An 18,681-nucleotide genomic window follows, 5' to 3' on the forward strand; every position below is an offset into this window, starting at 1 on the left:
AAAACAGGAATAGAGCAGATTAAACAAAAGTCTGTCCCTGATTAATATGTCACATCTTGCTTTTCAAGTTGCACAGTTCAGAGCTGGTATTCTACCTCTGGCCATTAAGTTTGGCAGATTCACAAATATTCAGGAGGAAAACAGATTATGTGAGCTGTGTGATTTGGGAGAAGTGAAATGTGAGTGACCATTTTCCTTTGTACTATGAAGAATGCCAATTTTTCACAAAATGGCTCAACAAAACCTTGAAATATTGTGGTGTACAGATGATCAAAAAGGGTAATTTGCTGACTTTGCTTCAAAAGCCTTGAAAAGAAGGCAAGGTGGAGTATTTGATTATTTATTCTGATTTTTCCAGTATTATATGGACAAAGTCTCTGTTAGTGGTTTGTAAATTTAGTTGTAGACTTGAAGGTTTGAAAATCTGACTGTGAAAATGTGCACAGCATTCTGGATCTGTTTTTTTTATTAAATTTTTTATCTATTTAAATTATCTTGGCTGGCTGGGAAAAGCTGTATTCATGACGTGAATAATAAAAATATAATTTGTTCATTTATACTATTAAATGAACTTGAGGCTCGACCTTATTTAAACCTTTAGTCATTGTTGAAATTAACATACTGCTGCCTGCACTGAATAGTTGTATAAACAACAAAGCCGAGTGTTGGTCGACGAGGACGTAAACTCTCCTTCATCCACTGACCTGCCACTAACATTTGGCATGGCAGCACAGCTGGAGGCACATCAGCTACTGTTTTTGATTCATCTACTGTTTCTACATACAATACATGTATGTATCTACTGTATATGCATGAGGAAGTTGCATGTATGCAGCTGGACTGCTCTGCTGTGGACCCGGTGCCCCGGCCGTACAGTGTCCATGTTGGTGTGGGAGCCTGAGGCCTGCTCCCATACATCCCCGCTCTGGCTCTGTTGATCCTATTGTCTCCTGCGTCACCACACGTCGCCCAGCAAATAAAGGCCGTCTGGCTCCAAGCTTAAATATTGCAGCAAACTAAAAACCAACCATCAGAGCCGATTCATTCACATCTGCTCAGTGGGGCGACAAGGACAGGGCTTTAGGTGGGAAAGAGGGCAGAAAAAAGTTCACTTTTCCCTGCCGGGTGCCAAGAGAACGGGACAGGACTCAACTTCGCCGGAGCCGCAGCTGTGGCAAGTTGCCCGTTTGATTACATTTAACCTATATGATAGCTTACAGAAGAGGGGACAACATATTACTTACTGATATATTTTTATGGTTTTAATTTAGCAGTTGTGCTGTGGAATTTTTAAGAGCAAGAGAAAGAGATTTTTTGATTTGCACCTCTGATAATGTTCAACATGGTTAATGGTGTTTACACTGGGAAAAAGCAGCCTTCAGTACAAGGGAATCAATGTCTTGCTAAAATGTTAAATTTAATATTTGACTCATATATTTTTTTATGTAAATGTAATGGAAACAGAATGCTTTCAACTTTTTGGAAGTTTCAAGTTCTTTAGGGCTTTCTAACAGAAATAAGTGTGGTAGCATGAAATTATGGCTTAGGTTTGATTTTTCCAGTTTTGTTACAGTTTTCCTCTTCTGCATTTCTTACTTTTGGCACTCTCTATTCCCCTCCCCCTGTCTGTCCTGTCTACCCCACCCTCCCTGTCTGTCTGCACCCTCTGTATCCCTCCCTACCCCACCCTTCATTCTGCAGTGCTACGGACCGATCATGGGTGACTGGAGCTTTCTGGGTAATATTTTAGAGGAAGTTAACGAGCACTCTACGGTGATCGGCCGGGTGTGGCTCACGGTGCTCTTCATCTTCCGTATCCTCATTCTGGGCACGGCGGCAGAATTCGTGTGGGGCGATGAGCAGTCTGACTATGTCTGTAACACACAGCAACCTGGATGTGAGAACGTGTGCTACGATGAGGCCTTCCCTATCTCCCACATCCGTCTGTGGGTGCTGCAGATCATCTTTGTGTCCACACCGTCTCTGGTGTACGTGGGTCATGCCGTGCATCATGTGCACATGGAGGAGAAACGCAAGGAGCGTGAGGAAGCAGAACTTAGTCGGCAGCAGGAGCTGAGCGAGGAGCGACTCCCTCTGGCACCTGACCAGGGCAGTGTCCGCACCACAAAGGAGACCAGCACAAAAGGAAGCAAGAAGTTCCGGCTGGAGGGCACCCTGCTGAGGACCTACATCTGCCACATCATCTTCAAGACACTGTTTGAGGTGGGTTTCGTGGTGGGCCAGTACTTCTTGTATGGCTTCCGCATCCTGCCACTGTACAAATGCAGCCGCTGGCCCTGCCCCAACACGGTGGACTGCTTTGTGTCCCGCCCAACGGAGAAGACCGTCTTCATCATCTTCATGTTGGCTGTGGCCTGTGTCTCACTCTTCCTCAACTTTGTGGAGATCAGTCATCTGGGCCTGAAGAAGATTCGCTTTGTCTTTCGCAAGCCTGCCCCAGCCCCAGCCCAAACTGAGGCGTCGGCCCCCCTGCCGCCCCAAGTGAAGAGCCTGCCCCCCCTGGCCATGCCCTCCCTGCAGAGAGCTAAAGGTTACAGGCTGCTAGAGGAGGAGAAAGCTCCCCCTGTAACTCACCTCTACCCGCTGGCTGAGGTGGGCATGGAGGCTGGCAGAGGGGCCCCGCCCTTCCAGGCGCTGGAGGAGAAGGCGGAGGAGGTGCTGCCAATGGAGGACATCTCTAAGGTGTATGACGAGACTCTGCCCTCCTACGCCCAGACCACTGGGAGAGGGTCGGTGACATTACATGAGGAGGAGCCTGAGAAGGAGCCCGAGAAGGAGCCCGAGAGGGAGCCCGAGAGGGAGCCCGAGAGGGAGCCCGAGAAGGAGCCCGAGAAGGTGCAGGTGGCTGAGGTGGAAGCAGAGAGGGTGGAGGAGGTTGTGGATGAGGATGTGGAGGTTGTGGATGAGGAGGCAGTGAACGGGGAGGGGGTAACTCCAGCTGAGGCAGTGATAGAGGCCATGGATACGATAGAAGACACCAGACCGCTGAGCCGACTGAGCAAAGCCAGCAGCAGGGCCAGGTCAGACGATCTCACCGTATGAACCTGTGAGAGAGAGAGCACATGTACACCTGCACACACAAAATATCAAACGTAAGAAAGCACACACACACCTAACTCAGCGCACACTCTTGAACAGGCAGGTCGAAAACCAAATGGAGGAAAAACAAAATCAACAGGGATAGATTAAAAAAAAGCCCACAAAGACACAAGCAAGAATTCTACCCAGCAACAAAAAAAATCTGAGTGTTTGTGATAAAAATGAAATATCATAAAAAGTAGAGGTAAAAGACGGGAGGAATAGTTTTTTTATTAAGTGTGTTCTTATATTTAAAAAATGTGGAAAGGACACATTTGCTAGGACACAGGGGGGAAATGTTTTTACTTGATGAAAATCCATGTTCAATTTTTAGAAACATCTTTTTTTATTGAAAGAGTTTTAATCATATACAATGGAGGATTACACATTTTTACATGGGGTTTGAGTTGATAAGGGAAAGAGAGTTATAATATACTTGTGTGTCTGCAAATCAGTAATTTCGCTGTAGTTAGGCACTGACTTTAATTCCCATTCAGACGGCGACATACTGCGAATGCAGCATGTGGCTGCAAGCGGCGTGGGTGAGAGGGCTCTCGCACAGACAAATCACACAAATAAGTGCCGGTACATATACAGGTATACAGCTCTTTGAGAAGAAGAAAAGTCCATTTTCAGGTCAAGAAGAGCATACCTTTTTGCACATTCAGAGGTTTAGACTCTGTGCAAGGCCTTTAACCCTCATAACACCTCATCTATGCATCCATTTACACAGGATTCTTTCAAGTGAAGAGAGATGTGCATCAATTTGAGAGCATTTCTCTCCTTTTCATGTTTATATACAAGGTAGCACAGCCAGAGCTGAGTAGTGAGGAAAAACCTTAAAAAAAAAAAAAAAAAAAAAGACCACATGTTGAATGTCTTTTTCAATGTGACTCTGCACCTCTTCATTTTAGATTTGCTTATGTTTTGTAGCCTTTTAGTAGAACTGTGTACTGTACTGTGATATCATTTGTCCATGGAAGAGAGCAGGGCTCATTTTGCCCTATCAGAGAATGAACTATAGTAGCGACCTCAGGCCAAATCCTCTCTTTTCGCGCTGTACAAACAGGCGTCCGGGCGATAAAGATCATGCACCATCAGCACAAAGTATTGTTGGAGCCGAGACAATAAAAGAAACCGCACTCATCAATGAAAACAAGCATCCTTGACCTGGCTGTGAAAAAAAATCTCTCTACTTGATTTTATTTGACCATAGTGGTCCTTACCCTGCAGAAAACACAATACTCATGACATGCTTACAAATTCAGAGAGAAACAAACAACTAGGGGCAAGTCCCGCTGTACATAACGCCCTATCCCATGTCTAATAATGTACATAATGTGCAGAACTGTTTTTAGTTACTTCACTGTCTAGAGGAATCACACAAGTTTTAATTGTGATTACAAGATATTCAATTGATTAAATCTAACAAACCAAATCTCATAAAGACAGAAAATTTCAAGGCTGCGGTACCTATTTGAGAAGAGAAATAACTTCTTTGCAAATCATTATCAAGTATTATAATACAAAGTGCGTAAAAAAGTATGCCTTATAACAATTCCTTCTCTCACATTCTCTGGTTTTGTTTATTCAAACAGCTGCCACTGTATGATTTCTTGTGCCTTACCTGTAAATGTAAATTCTCAAATGTTGTAAGATTGTAGCAAGTGCTTATATTGCTATGGGACCTATGTGAACTTTATGTTTATTTGCTTTTTTCCTTTAAATTTAGATGAAATTTGAGTCACATTTCTGTTTGAAACCCCTCAACACACACACACCCACACACACACACACACACACAAACTCCCCCACACCCACATACAGACAGAAAAACATGTCTCTTTTATGCAGCTCAGATGGTGAAATACAAATTATTCAAAGTATTAACATGATCAGAGTTGCATGTTTACAGACATGATCAGAATGACACAGTGCAGATTCATACTCACACATGTGCCTTCGTTTGCACAGACACACACACACACCTCACAGTGTTGGTTTTGGGGGTATGATCAAATGGCTCTAGAGAAACTCTGAGAGAGAAGGCAGCTTTGAACCCTTTGTGACCCCCAGCCATCCTTTCGCCTCCCATAATCCAATGCTGTGGAACCTGAATCAAAGAGAGCCTTCAATGAATCACCAAATTGCTGAACACATGAAAGCATTTAACAGCGTTACAATCGAAGCACGATTCTGGTCCTTGTGTACATCTATAAAGCGATATGACTGGAAATGTATGATTTTTTGTATTTTGAGAACTGTTGCATTGCCTGTATGTTTGTAAGAAGACATAATTAATCTTTGGAAAGAAAGAAAAGAAAAAAAATCCTTTTTACTAACTTGTAGTCTTCTTTGCTGATAGATGTGTGGCAGTATCTTCTTTTGGAATGTGAACCAACGCAATAAAAAGTCACACGTGGTCAAGAAGTGTTGTGTCAGTGTTTCTCTGCAAAGCACACACACAAAAACAAAAATAAATTCATTATGATTCATAAAGCTATAAATTTAATGCTAAAACACACTGTTTTTTAAAGATTCTTGAAGTTGCTGAACCTGTGGTAGGACAACGGTGTACTGTAATTACAATTATGAAGTTTTTGTACTTCAATTTTATACTACTTTATCCTTCCAATCTACTATATTTTAGCAGATAACACTGCACTTTTTTAGTCTACAATATTTATTTGACAGCTATAACTACATGTTATTTTGCAGATTCATATTTTAAATTATTGTGAAGGAAAAAACCCAACAGTATGTAAAATTGTTAAATTAGCTCAGTTTTGACCAACTGTAGTTTTGAAAGGCTTCTTACATGTTAATGCATTAGAAATAATAATTCAATAATAAACTATATAATAAAGTAACACTAACTGGGACTATTAAGCACAGTAAGTACTTTCATTTTTGATACTTTAAATACATTTTGCTGATCATATGTAAAATTTACTCAGTGACGATGATGATAAATTAATCACTACCATATGATTTTTAGGGTCTTTGTTCTGCATGAGTCGCACCACACTGATAATATAAGTTTAGATTAAAATGAATAATTTAGTGAATAGCAATATGTATATACATTTCATTTACTTTGGAAACATCCATCTGTGTATCCTTGTCATGCATGTGGACTAGAGCCAGGGGTGAAAGAAGTATTTAGATCTTTTACTTAAAGGACCAGTGTGTAGGATTTAGTGCCATCTAATGGCAGGGTTGCAGATTGCAATCAACTCAATACCCCTCCCCTCCCCCTCCCTTTCCAAGCATGGAGGAGAACCTCTGGTGGCCACGAAACTCACAAATAACATGAAAGGCCCTCTATAGAGCTGGTGTTTGGTTTGTCCGTTCTGGGCTACTGTACATGGTGGGCTCCGTGGAAGAGGACCCGCTCCCTATGTAGATATAAAGGGCTCATTCTATGGAAGCAAAAACACAATGATTCTTATTTTGAGGTGATTATACACTAATTCAAACATACTTATGAATATTATATTCTATTTTCTGCCAAGTCTGTTCTGCCAGATGCCACTAAATTCTTCTTTCTAGTAAAAGTAGCAATACCACAGCATAAAAGTTACAAGCAAAAGTCCTGCATTAAAATATTTCTTGATTAAATGTATAAAAGTATTAGTTCTAAAATTTACTTAAAGTAAAAGTAAAATGTAAAGTAAAATAGTGCAAAATGTCCCACTCGGTGTTATATTTATTATATATATACTGTATATATGTATACAGATATACAGTACCTGTAAAAAGTATTCACCACTCTTGGAATTTGTCATGTTCTATTTATTGAAAACATTGAAAAGAGGATTTAATGTGGATTTTTTTTACGCTGATCAACAGAAAATGTCAAGGGGAAAACAGATATTTACAAAAAGATCTAGAATAATTTCAAATATAAAAAATATAAATAGTAGAGGAAGTAAGGGCCCTAAAAGTTGAGATACCCCTACCCGAGGTACAACAAAGCACAACCATGTTTTTTTCATAACTTTAATATGTTTAGTTTTTGAAATGGATGTTTGCATAAAAATATCTTGCTGCAAAATTAGTTTATTTGGTTGATGTTTGGACCCTCCCCAAGACTGAAAATAGTGAAAACTTAGGTCTTATAAAGGAAGGAACAGCGTCTGCCTTATCACATATATCTCTGGAAATAATGATCAGAATGTCAAGGAATTTGGGCTGGATGTTCACAGACAGTTATTACATACAATAAAGCAAAGATTTCATCAAGACCTTTGTCCATCTTTGAAATTTATACACTTAAACACACATGACGTATGGGCAGAAACTGAATAGAAAATTAAAAATCCAAAAGGTATGTATATATGTGTCTGTCATTATTAAAGTAAGAAGACCAATCACCAAAAAATGTCATTTATATGTATCAAAGATACGTATCATAAAAGTAGTATTGACTATTCAACTCCCCTCTGATGTCACCAGCCCCTAACAGGTAACCAGTGCAGCCAGCACATCAAACAGACAAAAATACAATGGTGGCCTTTTGGTGTAAATATGTTAGGAGAAAGACACAAACCATAGATTAAGCCAAAAATCAAGAAATAAATATCTATTATAATATACTGTAAATAAAAATAAACATTTCTTTATCATTCTAAATACATTCTTTCTTTATATTTTATGTTATCGTTGAACATAACATATGATATAGCCAACAGGCTGCATGACACAATATTTTCATGATTTAATTGATTGCTTTTTAATTTTGATGGACTGAATTGGAAGAATTTTTTGGACTGTGATTGGACAAAAGAAGACATTTGAAGTCTTTTTTTTGTCATAATGGACATTTTTTAGACAAAACTATTAACTGATGAATCAAGAAAATAATCATCAGATTCACTGATAATGAAATAATTATTAGTTGTAGCCCTATGAGTCCTTTATAAGTTCTGCATTCAAAATTGTACTTATTTAAAAGTACATTTATTTAAATATTTTATCAGCACTCAGTAATGTCACCCATTGCCAATGAGTGTCAAATGATCACAGGTAGATTTTACTATAATTTATCAGCATCTGACATGAATTATGATTTATCAACAAGAATTTCAGCAAGAAAAATGAAGAAATCTGATAAAGTTTGATGACAGCTACTCTAAAATAAATAGTAAAAGAAACAGACAGAACAATAGTCATACTTCATATTCATTTGGTATTTTGTTTTTTATTGACAGAATCTTTTTTAGACAGACCTGGCCTGTTTGTTTTGAGTAACATCTTTGTTCCACCATCACACCATTTCAAATAGGTTGAAATATTCAGAGCTCATGTTATTCAAGGTATCAGTTAGGATAGTGGTCTCCGTTTCTTATAAAGTAGACTAACCTGGGTAAAAACCTGTGAGGAAAGAGAAGTGTGGATTTATTTTATTTACTCCAGTCAAGAGAACGTTTTATGAATGCACAACCTTATCAACCATGGTGCTGAAGATAAAAATTAAATACAGGCAAACACAAAGAATCAAATTCACTGTTCAGATATTAATGTGATGATAATTTGCCTTCTTTGATGCCAACACTTCACCCACTGTGTGTGATCGCCCCACATCCCTGCTGGTCAGATTTAAGCAGGTTTAAAGAAGTGGGTTGCAAGTCACCCAAGAAGTGAGTGGCAAGTACTCATCTATCTTCAGTTGTAGTTTTTCCCCCTGTTTAAGGCTAAATAGTTTTAATTTAACAAAATGCATTTTATGCTGGCTTTAGTGTACTTTGTTCATGCTAATTACACCATAATTAAGAAGATTGAAAGGAAAAGTTTAAGAAGGAAAGAGAAACACATAGAGGTGTCAGGCGTCAGGTGATGGAGAGACATGAACACATTCAAAGCAAGAAAACTGATAAGGAACTTTCACCTGTATCTAGATGGATTACTGTTCTGGCAAATATTTTGAAAGGCACAATCTGTTATCCAAATGTAAACTAAAGAGCATCTGCACTAACAAAAGTCAAAGCACAAAATTGAAACCTGCTATAAAAGGACTTACAGATCTTTTAATACAGGCACTAACACTACACAACAACTCTATTAACATGATGTTTTCTTAAGCTGTTAAAAGGTTGTTGACCTCAGTAACTGGAATTTAGTGTTGGTTATGGAGGGAAAAATGATGTTAACCATGCTAGGTCAAGCGCGCCCAAGAATCCACAAGGAACACATCAACCGTCCATTTGATTACAGCAGAGCAGGCAGTAAAGGCATCTGGTGATTAGGTCTCTGGAGCCAAGTGAGGAAACCCTTTTCATAATGTAAAAATTACAGTCAGGTGGGGTCCTGGAAAATCTCCCTTATTTTCAAAGCCCAGTGTTGACAGGTATGAGTGAACCAGGTGAAGTGAAAGATAACGTCAACGACAACTATGCTCACAATGAAACCTTTGCAAGTAAAAAGACTATAGGTACTTTATCAAACCACCTGTTCAAGAAGCAATATGTGGAAATGCGATATTTTCAACTGCTTTGCCTGCAGTGTCCCATCCACCACCAGTATGTTTTATACAACCACAGCGTGCTGGTTAGGCTAATACTGGACCAATAAGGGGTATCGACAATAGTAGCACTGATAAAATCCTAACGATACCCATCCCTAATCATGATAATGCAGCAAATACACATAATTCATGAGGATTGCAACAACACATTACAAATATAACATGAAGAAAGTATGCCTTTGCTCATCCCAGTTCCCAGGTTCTTCTGTTTATTTTTAATATAACGTTAGTTTTCAGACTGTAAAAAGTGAAGGGATCCAATACTGCCTTCTGAAAAAGTGCAGGGGACATGGCGCCTATACCCCCCCACCCGTAAATTACGCCCCTGCCTTTGCACTGTGAGGGGAAACCCATGCAAACACAAGGAGAGCAAACTCCACTTTGGAATTACGATAATAATGTATCAGTCAGGATGGAAAGTCTTAAAAACATTCAATGCAAACGGACCTTTATGATTTCCAGCAAAATGAATTTAATGGAGTCAACAATAAAGGGTTGTGAGGATTTCTGTTGAATCACCATCAGGTGGCAGTATTGTACAAGGTATTTTATTACTGGATTCAGTCCTTCTGTCTGTTTAAAGATATGCACATCACAAGGAAAGTGAGAGCTGAATCATCTGGCTGGATTGTACATCTGGTCATTTGGACATTATTGCAACATTAATCAAAATTTATAAAGATGCATTCCTATTTTAAAATCTTTTTAAAATAGGAATCATTTATAGAAAAGATGGATGGATATTGTAAATGACAAAAATAAACATCACAACATCTCTGTATTTCTACTAGTAGTATTCCATCACCACTATCAAAGCTTTCAGTGAATCTGCCCTCCACACATATTCTATCCTTTTAAACTGAATTAATTTATTATTTGCCACTAGGGGCACAGCAGAACAGAAGACCAACCACATACTGGTACCTTGAAGGTAAAATATGCCTTCCAGACATGGTTTTAGACATATAAAAATACTCTGCTTTGAATAATAATTTGTGTCTGATATGTAGTCAGAAGTTCTTAAAATGACATATACTCCTTCTCCCTGATTAAAAATCAAATATGTAAATATTTCATTTCACAAGTTTAATTGTTGGACACCAGATGTCTCCTATTTCACTGAAAAGTCCATTCTCAATATTTGTGCACTGGAGGCTTCAAGTTTCCACATAAGTTGCATACAGGACCATGATTGGCTCCAAACTAGTTGTTATGATGTAAATCCTGTTCATGGGTACATGCCTTTACTTTTTGATAAGCACAGAGAAACTTTCCTTCTTGAGAGGATGAATGTGAAAACAGCCTTCTAGTGTCAAATTCATACAGCAGTCTACACAGTGAAGCTCAAACAAAGAGCCAACTGAAGTAACAGAAGGAAAAGCATTTTTGTGTGGGACGAGTCGCTGTCATGGCAAGCTCAGTATGCTCTATGCAGGAATGGAGCAGCATGTAAGAGGCCTCTTAAGGGTGTATGAAACTGACAAGAACTTTCCATAGTTACTTCTTCATTCTTCACTGCATTAACCAGTAACCACTTAACAAAGCTGAATTTTGACCACATCATAACATCCTGTGCTTTTTTCACACACACATACTGCTAATTATTGACAGTTCAATAATTAAAATGTAGAGTTTTAAATGCAGTGAAGTTTTTCTTCAAAGAGAAGCGCATGGGCATTTTAGATTTAGGATATTTAGCGGACATCTTTGTCATTTGGACAAACTCGACCTGCAGAGAAGCTGGTACAAAGAATACTCACATTCATTAACTAGCTCAATCTCTTATGACGCTTCTGTGTAAGAGGACTTGATGGACAGTATTTTCCTTGTGTGTCAGATGCAGCTGACACACTAGAAATGTTTTGAGAACAGAGAATGTGAGAATGCTGCTATTGTGCAAATGAATATTTCCATTTCATTTTCATTTGATACACACTAACATTTATGACACAACTGAAATTCAATTGCAAAAGCCAGTTTGCAATTTTTATTTTCAGGGTGCACAATGTCTGCCAAAATGAAGATACACGATCGGTTTAATATACATTATATTTTTGCAGGTTCATATTTTTTGTGGTAATGATGCATTTTCAAACATTTCAAAAGAAAATAAAAACATGTAATGTGATCTAAGGTCTCTCACACTCAGGGGGTCTCAGAGAGTTGGAGACTCTCTGAGACCCCCTGAGAGATTGGAGATTGGATTCTCTGGAGCCACGCTGAACTTGTTTAACACTTACCTCACTGGCAGAAGCTATTTTGTCAGCCTTGGTGAACATGTGTCAGACAAGCGTGATTCTCTCTTTGGTGTTCCTCTGGGTTCAATTCTTGGTTCACTACTGTTCTTTTTCTCCAATAGGAATTGCTTCTGATTGCAGAAATTGTTCGCAACCATGGTGTAAATCTTCATTGTTATGCAGATGACACCCAGTTATATTTATCTGTAGTGCCAGATGATAAGGAGGCCCTAATTCCCTTGATCGATTGCCTCTCTAGCATTGTACAGTGGATGAGTGGTAACTTCCTTAAATTAAATGAAGACAAAACAGAAGTTCTTATAATTGGCACAGATGCACAGCGAGAAGAACTTTCAAGCAGGCTTGGAAATCTGGCTCTACAGATTAAGCCAAAAGTAAAAAATTTGGGTGTTATCCTCAACTCTGATTTGAATTTTAAAAGTAACATCCACAATGTTTCAAAGATAGTTTTTTATAATTTAAGAAACATTGCAAGAGTGGGCCCTACCTTACATTGGAAGATGCTAAGAAACTGACTCATGCCTTTGTTTTTCACTCTTAGATTATTGTAATGCACTTTATACTGGTTTACCAAGTAAAACATTGACAAAACATTGGCTGCAACTCATAACTTCAGGATAACTTCAAAACTCAGCAGCAAGAATTTTAACCAAAACTAAGAAAAGGGAACATATTACAACAGTATTAGCGTCATTGCACTGGCTACCTATAATGTTGAGGATAGATTTTAAAATTCTTTTAATTGTTTTTAAAGCCCAAAAAGGTCTAGTACCTTCATATCTTTCAGATTGCTTGTCAGAGTATGTCCCAAACTGTTCGCTTAGGTTGCTTAAGGCTGGCTGGTTAAATGTGCAGTAAAATACAAAAAGTATGGTGAGGCAGCTTTTTGAAGCTATGCACCTTTTGTTTGCTTTTTACTGTTATCAGCTGTTTTTACTACCTGTATTATCTTTATATCCTGATGATTTTACCTCTTTCTTTCTTCTTACCTCTTTTTATCTTCTTAGTTTTTTATTTTTTATTGTTTTTTTGTTTCTTTTTTTTGTTTTTTCTTGGTTGTTTTAATGTTTCCTATTTTTAAATATCTGTTTATGTTTGTTTTTAATACATTTTTTGTAAAGCACTTTGAGCTGCATTTTATGTTATGAAAAGTGTGATATAAATAAACTTTATTATTATTATTGTTGTTACTGCATATAGAACAGTACAACTTAGGGTTCATTCACATTTTGCAATACATTGTCTGCAATAAATGTCTGAGTAAAGACACAGCATGGTCTGTCACCTCAAAGAAAACAAAGCACGTAACTTAAATGTCCACAGACCACCAGTGTCATACAAACATTTGTTTCCTGTGTGGAAACCACTTCTGGTGTGTGTTGGACCAGGCCAGGCTTGAACTTAACATTTCACATGCATGCAGCTACAGTGTCATAAACTGTAGATGTGAGTTTTAATCATCATTACTGCTGTAAAATCCTACTCACCACCGGTAAGTAAATGTAGTTACTAAATTTATCGCACTGTATCTGTGTTTGGAAAGGATGTTTTATATGATTCTTAATGGCAGTTTTATTTATAATTTTACAGTCACATTATTGTCTAATTCAGATCTTTTGACATGTATTGTTATTTTTTTCATTTTGTCAGTTTGTAACGTATAGTTATTGCCTCTTATATTGGCCAGAACACTCTTGAGAAGCAGTTTTTTAATTTCGCTTAGGTTTTATTGGTTAGTAAGTAAAGTTTAAATAAAAGTATAACAATATTTGGGCAAAGTACCAATTAATGTCTAATGCACACACAACCCAAATGTATTATCACTTTAGTGCCTTGATTCTCTTTTGAATAAACATTAAACTTTAAACAGAATATGTGAATCATTGCCCTAGAGGGACAACTAATCTGGACATACTGGACCATGATTGGCTCCAAACTAGTTGTTATGTAAATCTTGTTCTTGGGTACATGCCTTTACTTTTTGATGAGCAAAGAAAAAACTTTCCCTCCTCAGAAGATGAATGTGAAAACAGCCCTCTAGTGTCAAACTCATACAGCAGCCTACACAGTGAAGCTCAAACATCCAACTGAAGTAACGGGAAGAAAAGCATTTTTCTGTGGGATGAGTCGTTGTCATGGAAAGCTCATTACACTCTATGCAAGAATGGAGCAGCACGTAAGAGGTCTCTTAAGGTTGTATGAAACTGACAAGAACTTTCCATAGTTACTGATTCTTCACTGCATTAACTAGTAACCACTGATGTCAACAAGGCTGAATTTTGACCACGTAATAACATCCTTTGCTTTTTTCTTAATGGCAGTTTTATTTATAATTTTACAGTCACATTATTGTTTAATTCAGATCTTTTGACATGTATTGTGTTATTTTTTTCATTTTGTCAGTTTGTAACTTTATTTGTTAGTAAGTGAAGTTTAAAGAAAAATACAATGTTTGGGCAAAATACCAATTACATTCAAACCCTATTTCCTGAGTTGACCACATATACAGTAAATATGATGTTCAAAACAAAATTGTCTTTGTTTCAAGGTGGAATGGAGGATTTTTCTAGATATTTGGCCATCAACTGGACCTTTTCTCTGATATGTTGCATGTTCTGGATTTTCTCACCTGCAGGTAAAATTCATTTACAACATCTATGACACCACTCTGCTTAAGTTTTTGTACAGATTAAACAAATAAGATATAACAAGCTAATTAGTGAATTTTAGAAGTGCTTGTAGGTAGATTTCGAAACTGTTTCCCCCGTCTATATGCTAAGGCTTCAAACTGAATGGGCAGACATGAAAGTGGTATTGATCCTCTAATCTTACTCTGGCAAGACAGCGAATAAGCATTTTGTGCAAACATTTCCTTTAACTGTTATGTAACAGAATTCTGACAACATGGTAACATTGAAAATCAAATTCACCATATGAAATGTCTGTTTCCCTCTCAGAAGGATACGTAACCATCTCACAGTTGGTGGGCAGCAAAGTGGTCCTGCGCTGTAACGTGTCTCTCAGCACGTTCGAGCAGCTGACATGGAAAATGAATGGGGTTAACTTGTACAGCTTCAGGCCGAAGACACCCTTACATGTCAATGAAGAAGCTGTCCGCCTGAACATAAACATGTCTTTGTCAGAGAGCGAACAGTACGCACTCGTCATGGACCAAGTCCAGATGTCTCATGCAGGGAACTATACCTGTGAGGTCACAACCCTCCATGCACCCTGGGAACATACATGGGAGCTGATAGTTACAAATGTGACAGGTGTGTTAATCAGACCTAAATTACAGGAAACACAATCCCACACTAAAAAGCTCAAACACACTCACCCATCTGTCCTCAAGACACAAACACAAAAAGTTGGACAGCAATGGCTGCACTGTTATTAACTTCATAGTAAATAGTCTCTAATTGTAGATTTATTACACTGCTTACCAAAACTCCACAGAAGAATCTCCTCATCACTTTGTTGTAATAAATAGCTTGTCATGTTTTTAGCTTGGATATTGTATTATAATGACATAATGGCAACATTATGCTTGGGCTGTTTTGAGAGACCACAGGAAATGAGAGCAGCTCCTTTCCTTCCTTTGTGAAACATTGATCTTACACACACAAATGAAACTGTTTTTCCATGACTGTGAGCTTAATTTAACTACATATTGGGCTTGTTGTGAGTTTAATTGTGCATTTTGTTTCTTCCTAGACAAAGCTGAAAATCAGAACGAGCTGCCGGTTATTGCTGTGGCAACTATTGTTCCTTGTGTTTGTTGCCTGGTGTTAATATTTTCTTTGATCCTTCTGAAAAGAGTCTGCAAACAGTATGCACAGTAAGTTACATATACTTCAAGTCATTCTATAACACACTTTTATTCTCAACTGCTAAAATATAAACAAGATACTAAAATCAACATTTCAAACCTGTAAATTTTGGATTCTAGCTCTAATGTCAGTCTCTTTTACAGACATAGCATTCAATCTCCACACGCAAACATGGTAAGCAAAATAATTATCATTTTGTTATTTGAGAAGATTCACCTAATATACAATCTGTAGAAATATAAGGAATGGAGTTGGTTCGCTTTGAGTTCAAGTAACAACCAAAGAAAGTAAAGACAAAATCTGTTTTGCAAAGAGACCGAGATCAAAGTGAACTGACTGCAGTAACTGTAAGCCTAGAGTTCAATTTTTGATTTCTGCTCTTTACCTTTTTTTTCCAACAGCATGAGCAAACAGAAGATATATATGTAAACTGCCTGGAAACTGATGTCAGGCAACGACACAGCAATAATCAGCTTTTCAGTAACAAACCCAGTGCTCACTTTAATTAAATATGAACAGTTGAAACAGGGTTCTCCTCCCTTCCTCCAGCAAAACCAAGCTGAATCAGGTGCTTCTCAGTTCAAAGACAGCAAACTTCCAGAGAACAAAAGTGACTGGAGCACGCAGATTAATTCACAAACTTAAATTGTGCAAACAGACTAACATTTCGACACTACTGTGTCTTCATCAGAGTCAAAGTGGACAAAGACATGAGGCAAACAACATATATTATCAACCTAGACCAGGTATGCAGTTGTCATTAGATAATTGATTAAACAGGGTTTCAAATCTATTAGATAAAGAATCCAAGGGAGGGAGTTGCCATAGTCAGTGTCCAAGCACCACACTCCTAACACCATGTCAGAAACAAAAGAACACAAACCTCTCTAAAAGTTACAAAGATAAAAGTACAAAAAGTACAGATACAAACATCCGTCAAGTGTTCCTTTGTTTGCACAGACACACACACATCTCACTGTGTTTGTTTTGGGGGTATGATCAAATGGCTCTAAAGAAACTCTGAGAGAGAAGGTAGCTTTGAACCCTTTGTGACCCCCAGCCATCCTTTCGCCTCCCATAATCCAATGCTGTGGAACCTGAATCAAAGAGAGCCTTCAATGAATCACCAAATTGCTGAACACATGAAAGCATTTAACAGCGTTACAATCGAAGTACGATTCTGGTCCTTGTGTACATCTATAAAGCGATATGACTGGAAATGTATGATTTTTTGTATTTTGAGAACTGTTGCATTGCCTGTATGTTTATAAGAAGACATAATTAATCTTTGGAAAGAAAGAAAAGAAAAAAATCCTTTTTATTAACTTGTAGTCTGATAGATGTGTGGCAGTATCTTCTTTTGGAATGTGAACCAACACAATAAAAAAGTCACACGTGGTCAAGAAGTGTTGTGTCAGTGTTTCTTTGCAAAGCAAACACACAAAAACAAAAATAAATTCATTATGATTCATAAAGCTATAACTTTAATGCTAAAACACACTGAAATAATACAATTTCAAAGGTTCTTGAAGCTGCTGAACTTGTGTAGGACAATAGTGTACTTTAATGAAAATTATGAGGTTCTTGTACTTCAATTTTATGCTACTTTATACTTCCAGTCTGCTGCTATTTTAGCAGAGAACACTGCACTTTTTTAGTCTATGACATTTATCTGACAGCTAAAGCTACTTGTTATTTTGCAGATTCATATTTCAATTAAAAAAATCCCAACAGAATAATTGTTTAAATTGGCTCAGTTTTGACCAGCTGTAGTTTTGAAAGACTTCTTACATGTTAATGCATCAGAAAAAAATAATTTAATAATATAATATAACACTAACTGGGACCATTAAGTACTTTTATTTTTCATAATTTAAATACATTTTGCTGATACATACATATGTACACTAAAATTCACTTAGTGAATCATAATGATAAATAAATCACCACCATCTGATTTTTGTCAGATGGATCTTTGTTCTGCACGAGTCGCACCACACTGATAATATTAGTTTATTATTAGATTAAAATTAATAATTGAATGAACGGCAATGTGTATATACACACACATTTCAGTTACTGTGTATACTTGTCATGCATGTGGACTGGAGCCAGTGGTGGAAGAAGTATTGAGATCTCACTCCTGCGTTGTCTTGACAGTGTGCTTAGGGTCATTGTCCTGTCGGAAGGTTAACCTTCAGCCCAGTCTGAGGTCTTGAGGGCTCTGGACCAGGTTTTCATTAAGGATATCTATGTACTTTGCTCCATTCAGCTTCCCCTCCTCTACCACTGAAAAACACCCCCAGAGCATGATTCTGCCACCACCATACTTCACTGTTGGGATGGTATTGGACAGGCGATGAGCGGTGCCTGGTTTCCTCCAGACATGACACTTAGAATTGAGGCCAAACAGTTCAATCTTGGTTTCATCAGACCAGAGAATCTTGTTTCCCATAGTCTGAGAGTCCTTTAGGAACTTTTTTGCAAACTCCAAGTGGGCTTTCCTGTGTCATTGACTGGGGAGAGGCTTCCATCTGGCCACTCTGCCAAAAAGCAGATTGGTGGAGTGTTGCAGTGATGGCTGTCCTTCTGGAAGTTTCTCTCATCTGCACACAGGATCTCTAGAGCTCAACCAGAGTGACCATCGGGTTCTTGGTCACCTCTCTTACCAAGAACCTCCTCCCCCGATTGCTTGGTTTGGCTGGGTGGCCAGCTCTAGGAAGAGTCCTGGTTGTTCCAAACTTCTTCCATCTAAGAATAATGGAGGCCACTGTGCTCTTGGGAACCTTCAATGCAGCAGAATCCTGTCTCTGAGCCCTGCAGGCAGTTCTTCCACCTCATGGCTTGGTTTTTGCTCGGATATGCATTGTCAGCTGTAACACCTTTATATAGACAAGTGAGTTCCTTTCCGAATCATGTTCAATGAATTGAATTTACCACAGGTGGACTCCAATCAAGGTGTAGAAAC

The 18,681-nt window shown here is 38.1% G+C and overlaps 1 protein-coding gene across 1 annotated transcript; it reads left to right on the forward strand.

Annotated features, from left to right (window-relative positions):
• The first annotated feature begins 1,707 nt into the window (after nucleotides 1-1,707).
• Nucleotides 1,708-17,080, forward strand: LOC137192797 (gap junction alpha-8 protein-like). The gene is given in 8 exon segments (XM_067603740.1): nucleotides 1,708-3,041; nucleotides 3,569-3,588; nucleotides 3,591-3,641; nucleotides 14,432-14,518; nucleotides 14,841-15,157; nucleotides 15,615-15,721; nucleotides 15,857-15,887; nucleotides 16,115-17,080. Coding segments are annotated over 8 exon segments (2,046 nt in total). The 5' UTR covers nucleotides 1,708-1,716; the 3' UTR covers nucleotides 16,223-17,080.
• Nucleotides 17,081-18,681: the final 1,601 nt, after the last annotated feature.

This window comes from Thunnus thynnus, chromosome 11, assembly GCF_963924715.1.
Source record: "Thunnus thynnus chromosome 11, fThuThy2.1, whole genome shotgun sequence".
NCBI classification, from domain to species: domain Eukaryota; kingdom Metazoa; phylum Chordata; class Actinopteri; order Scombriformes; family Scombridae; genus Thunnus; species Thunnus thynnus.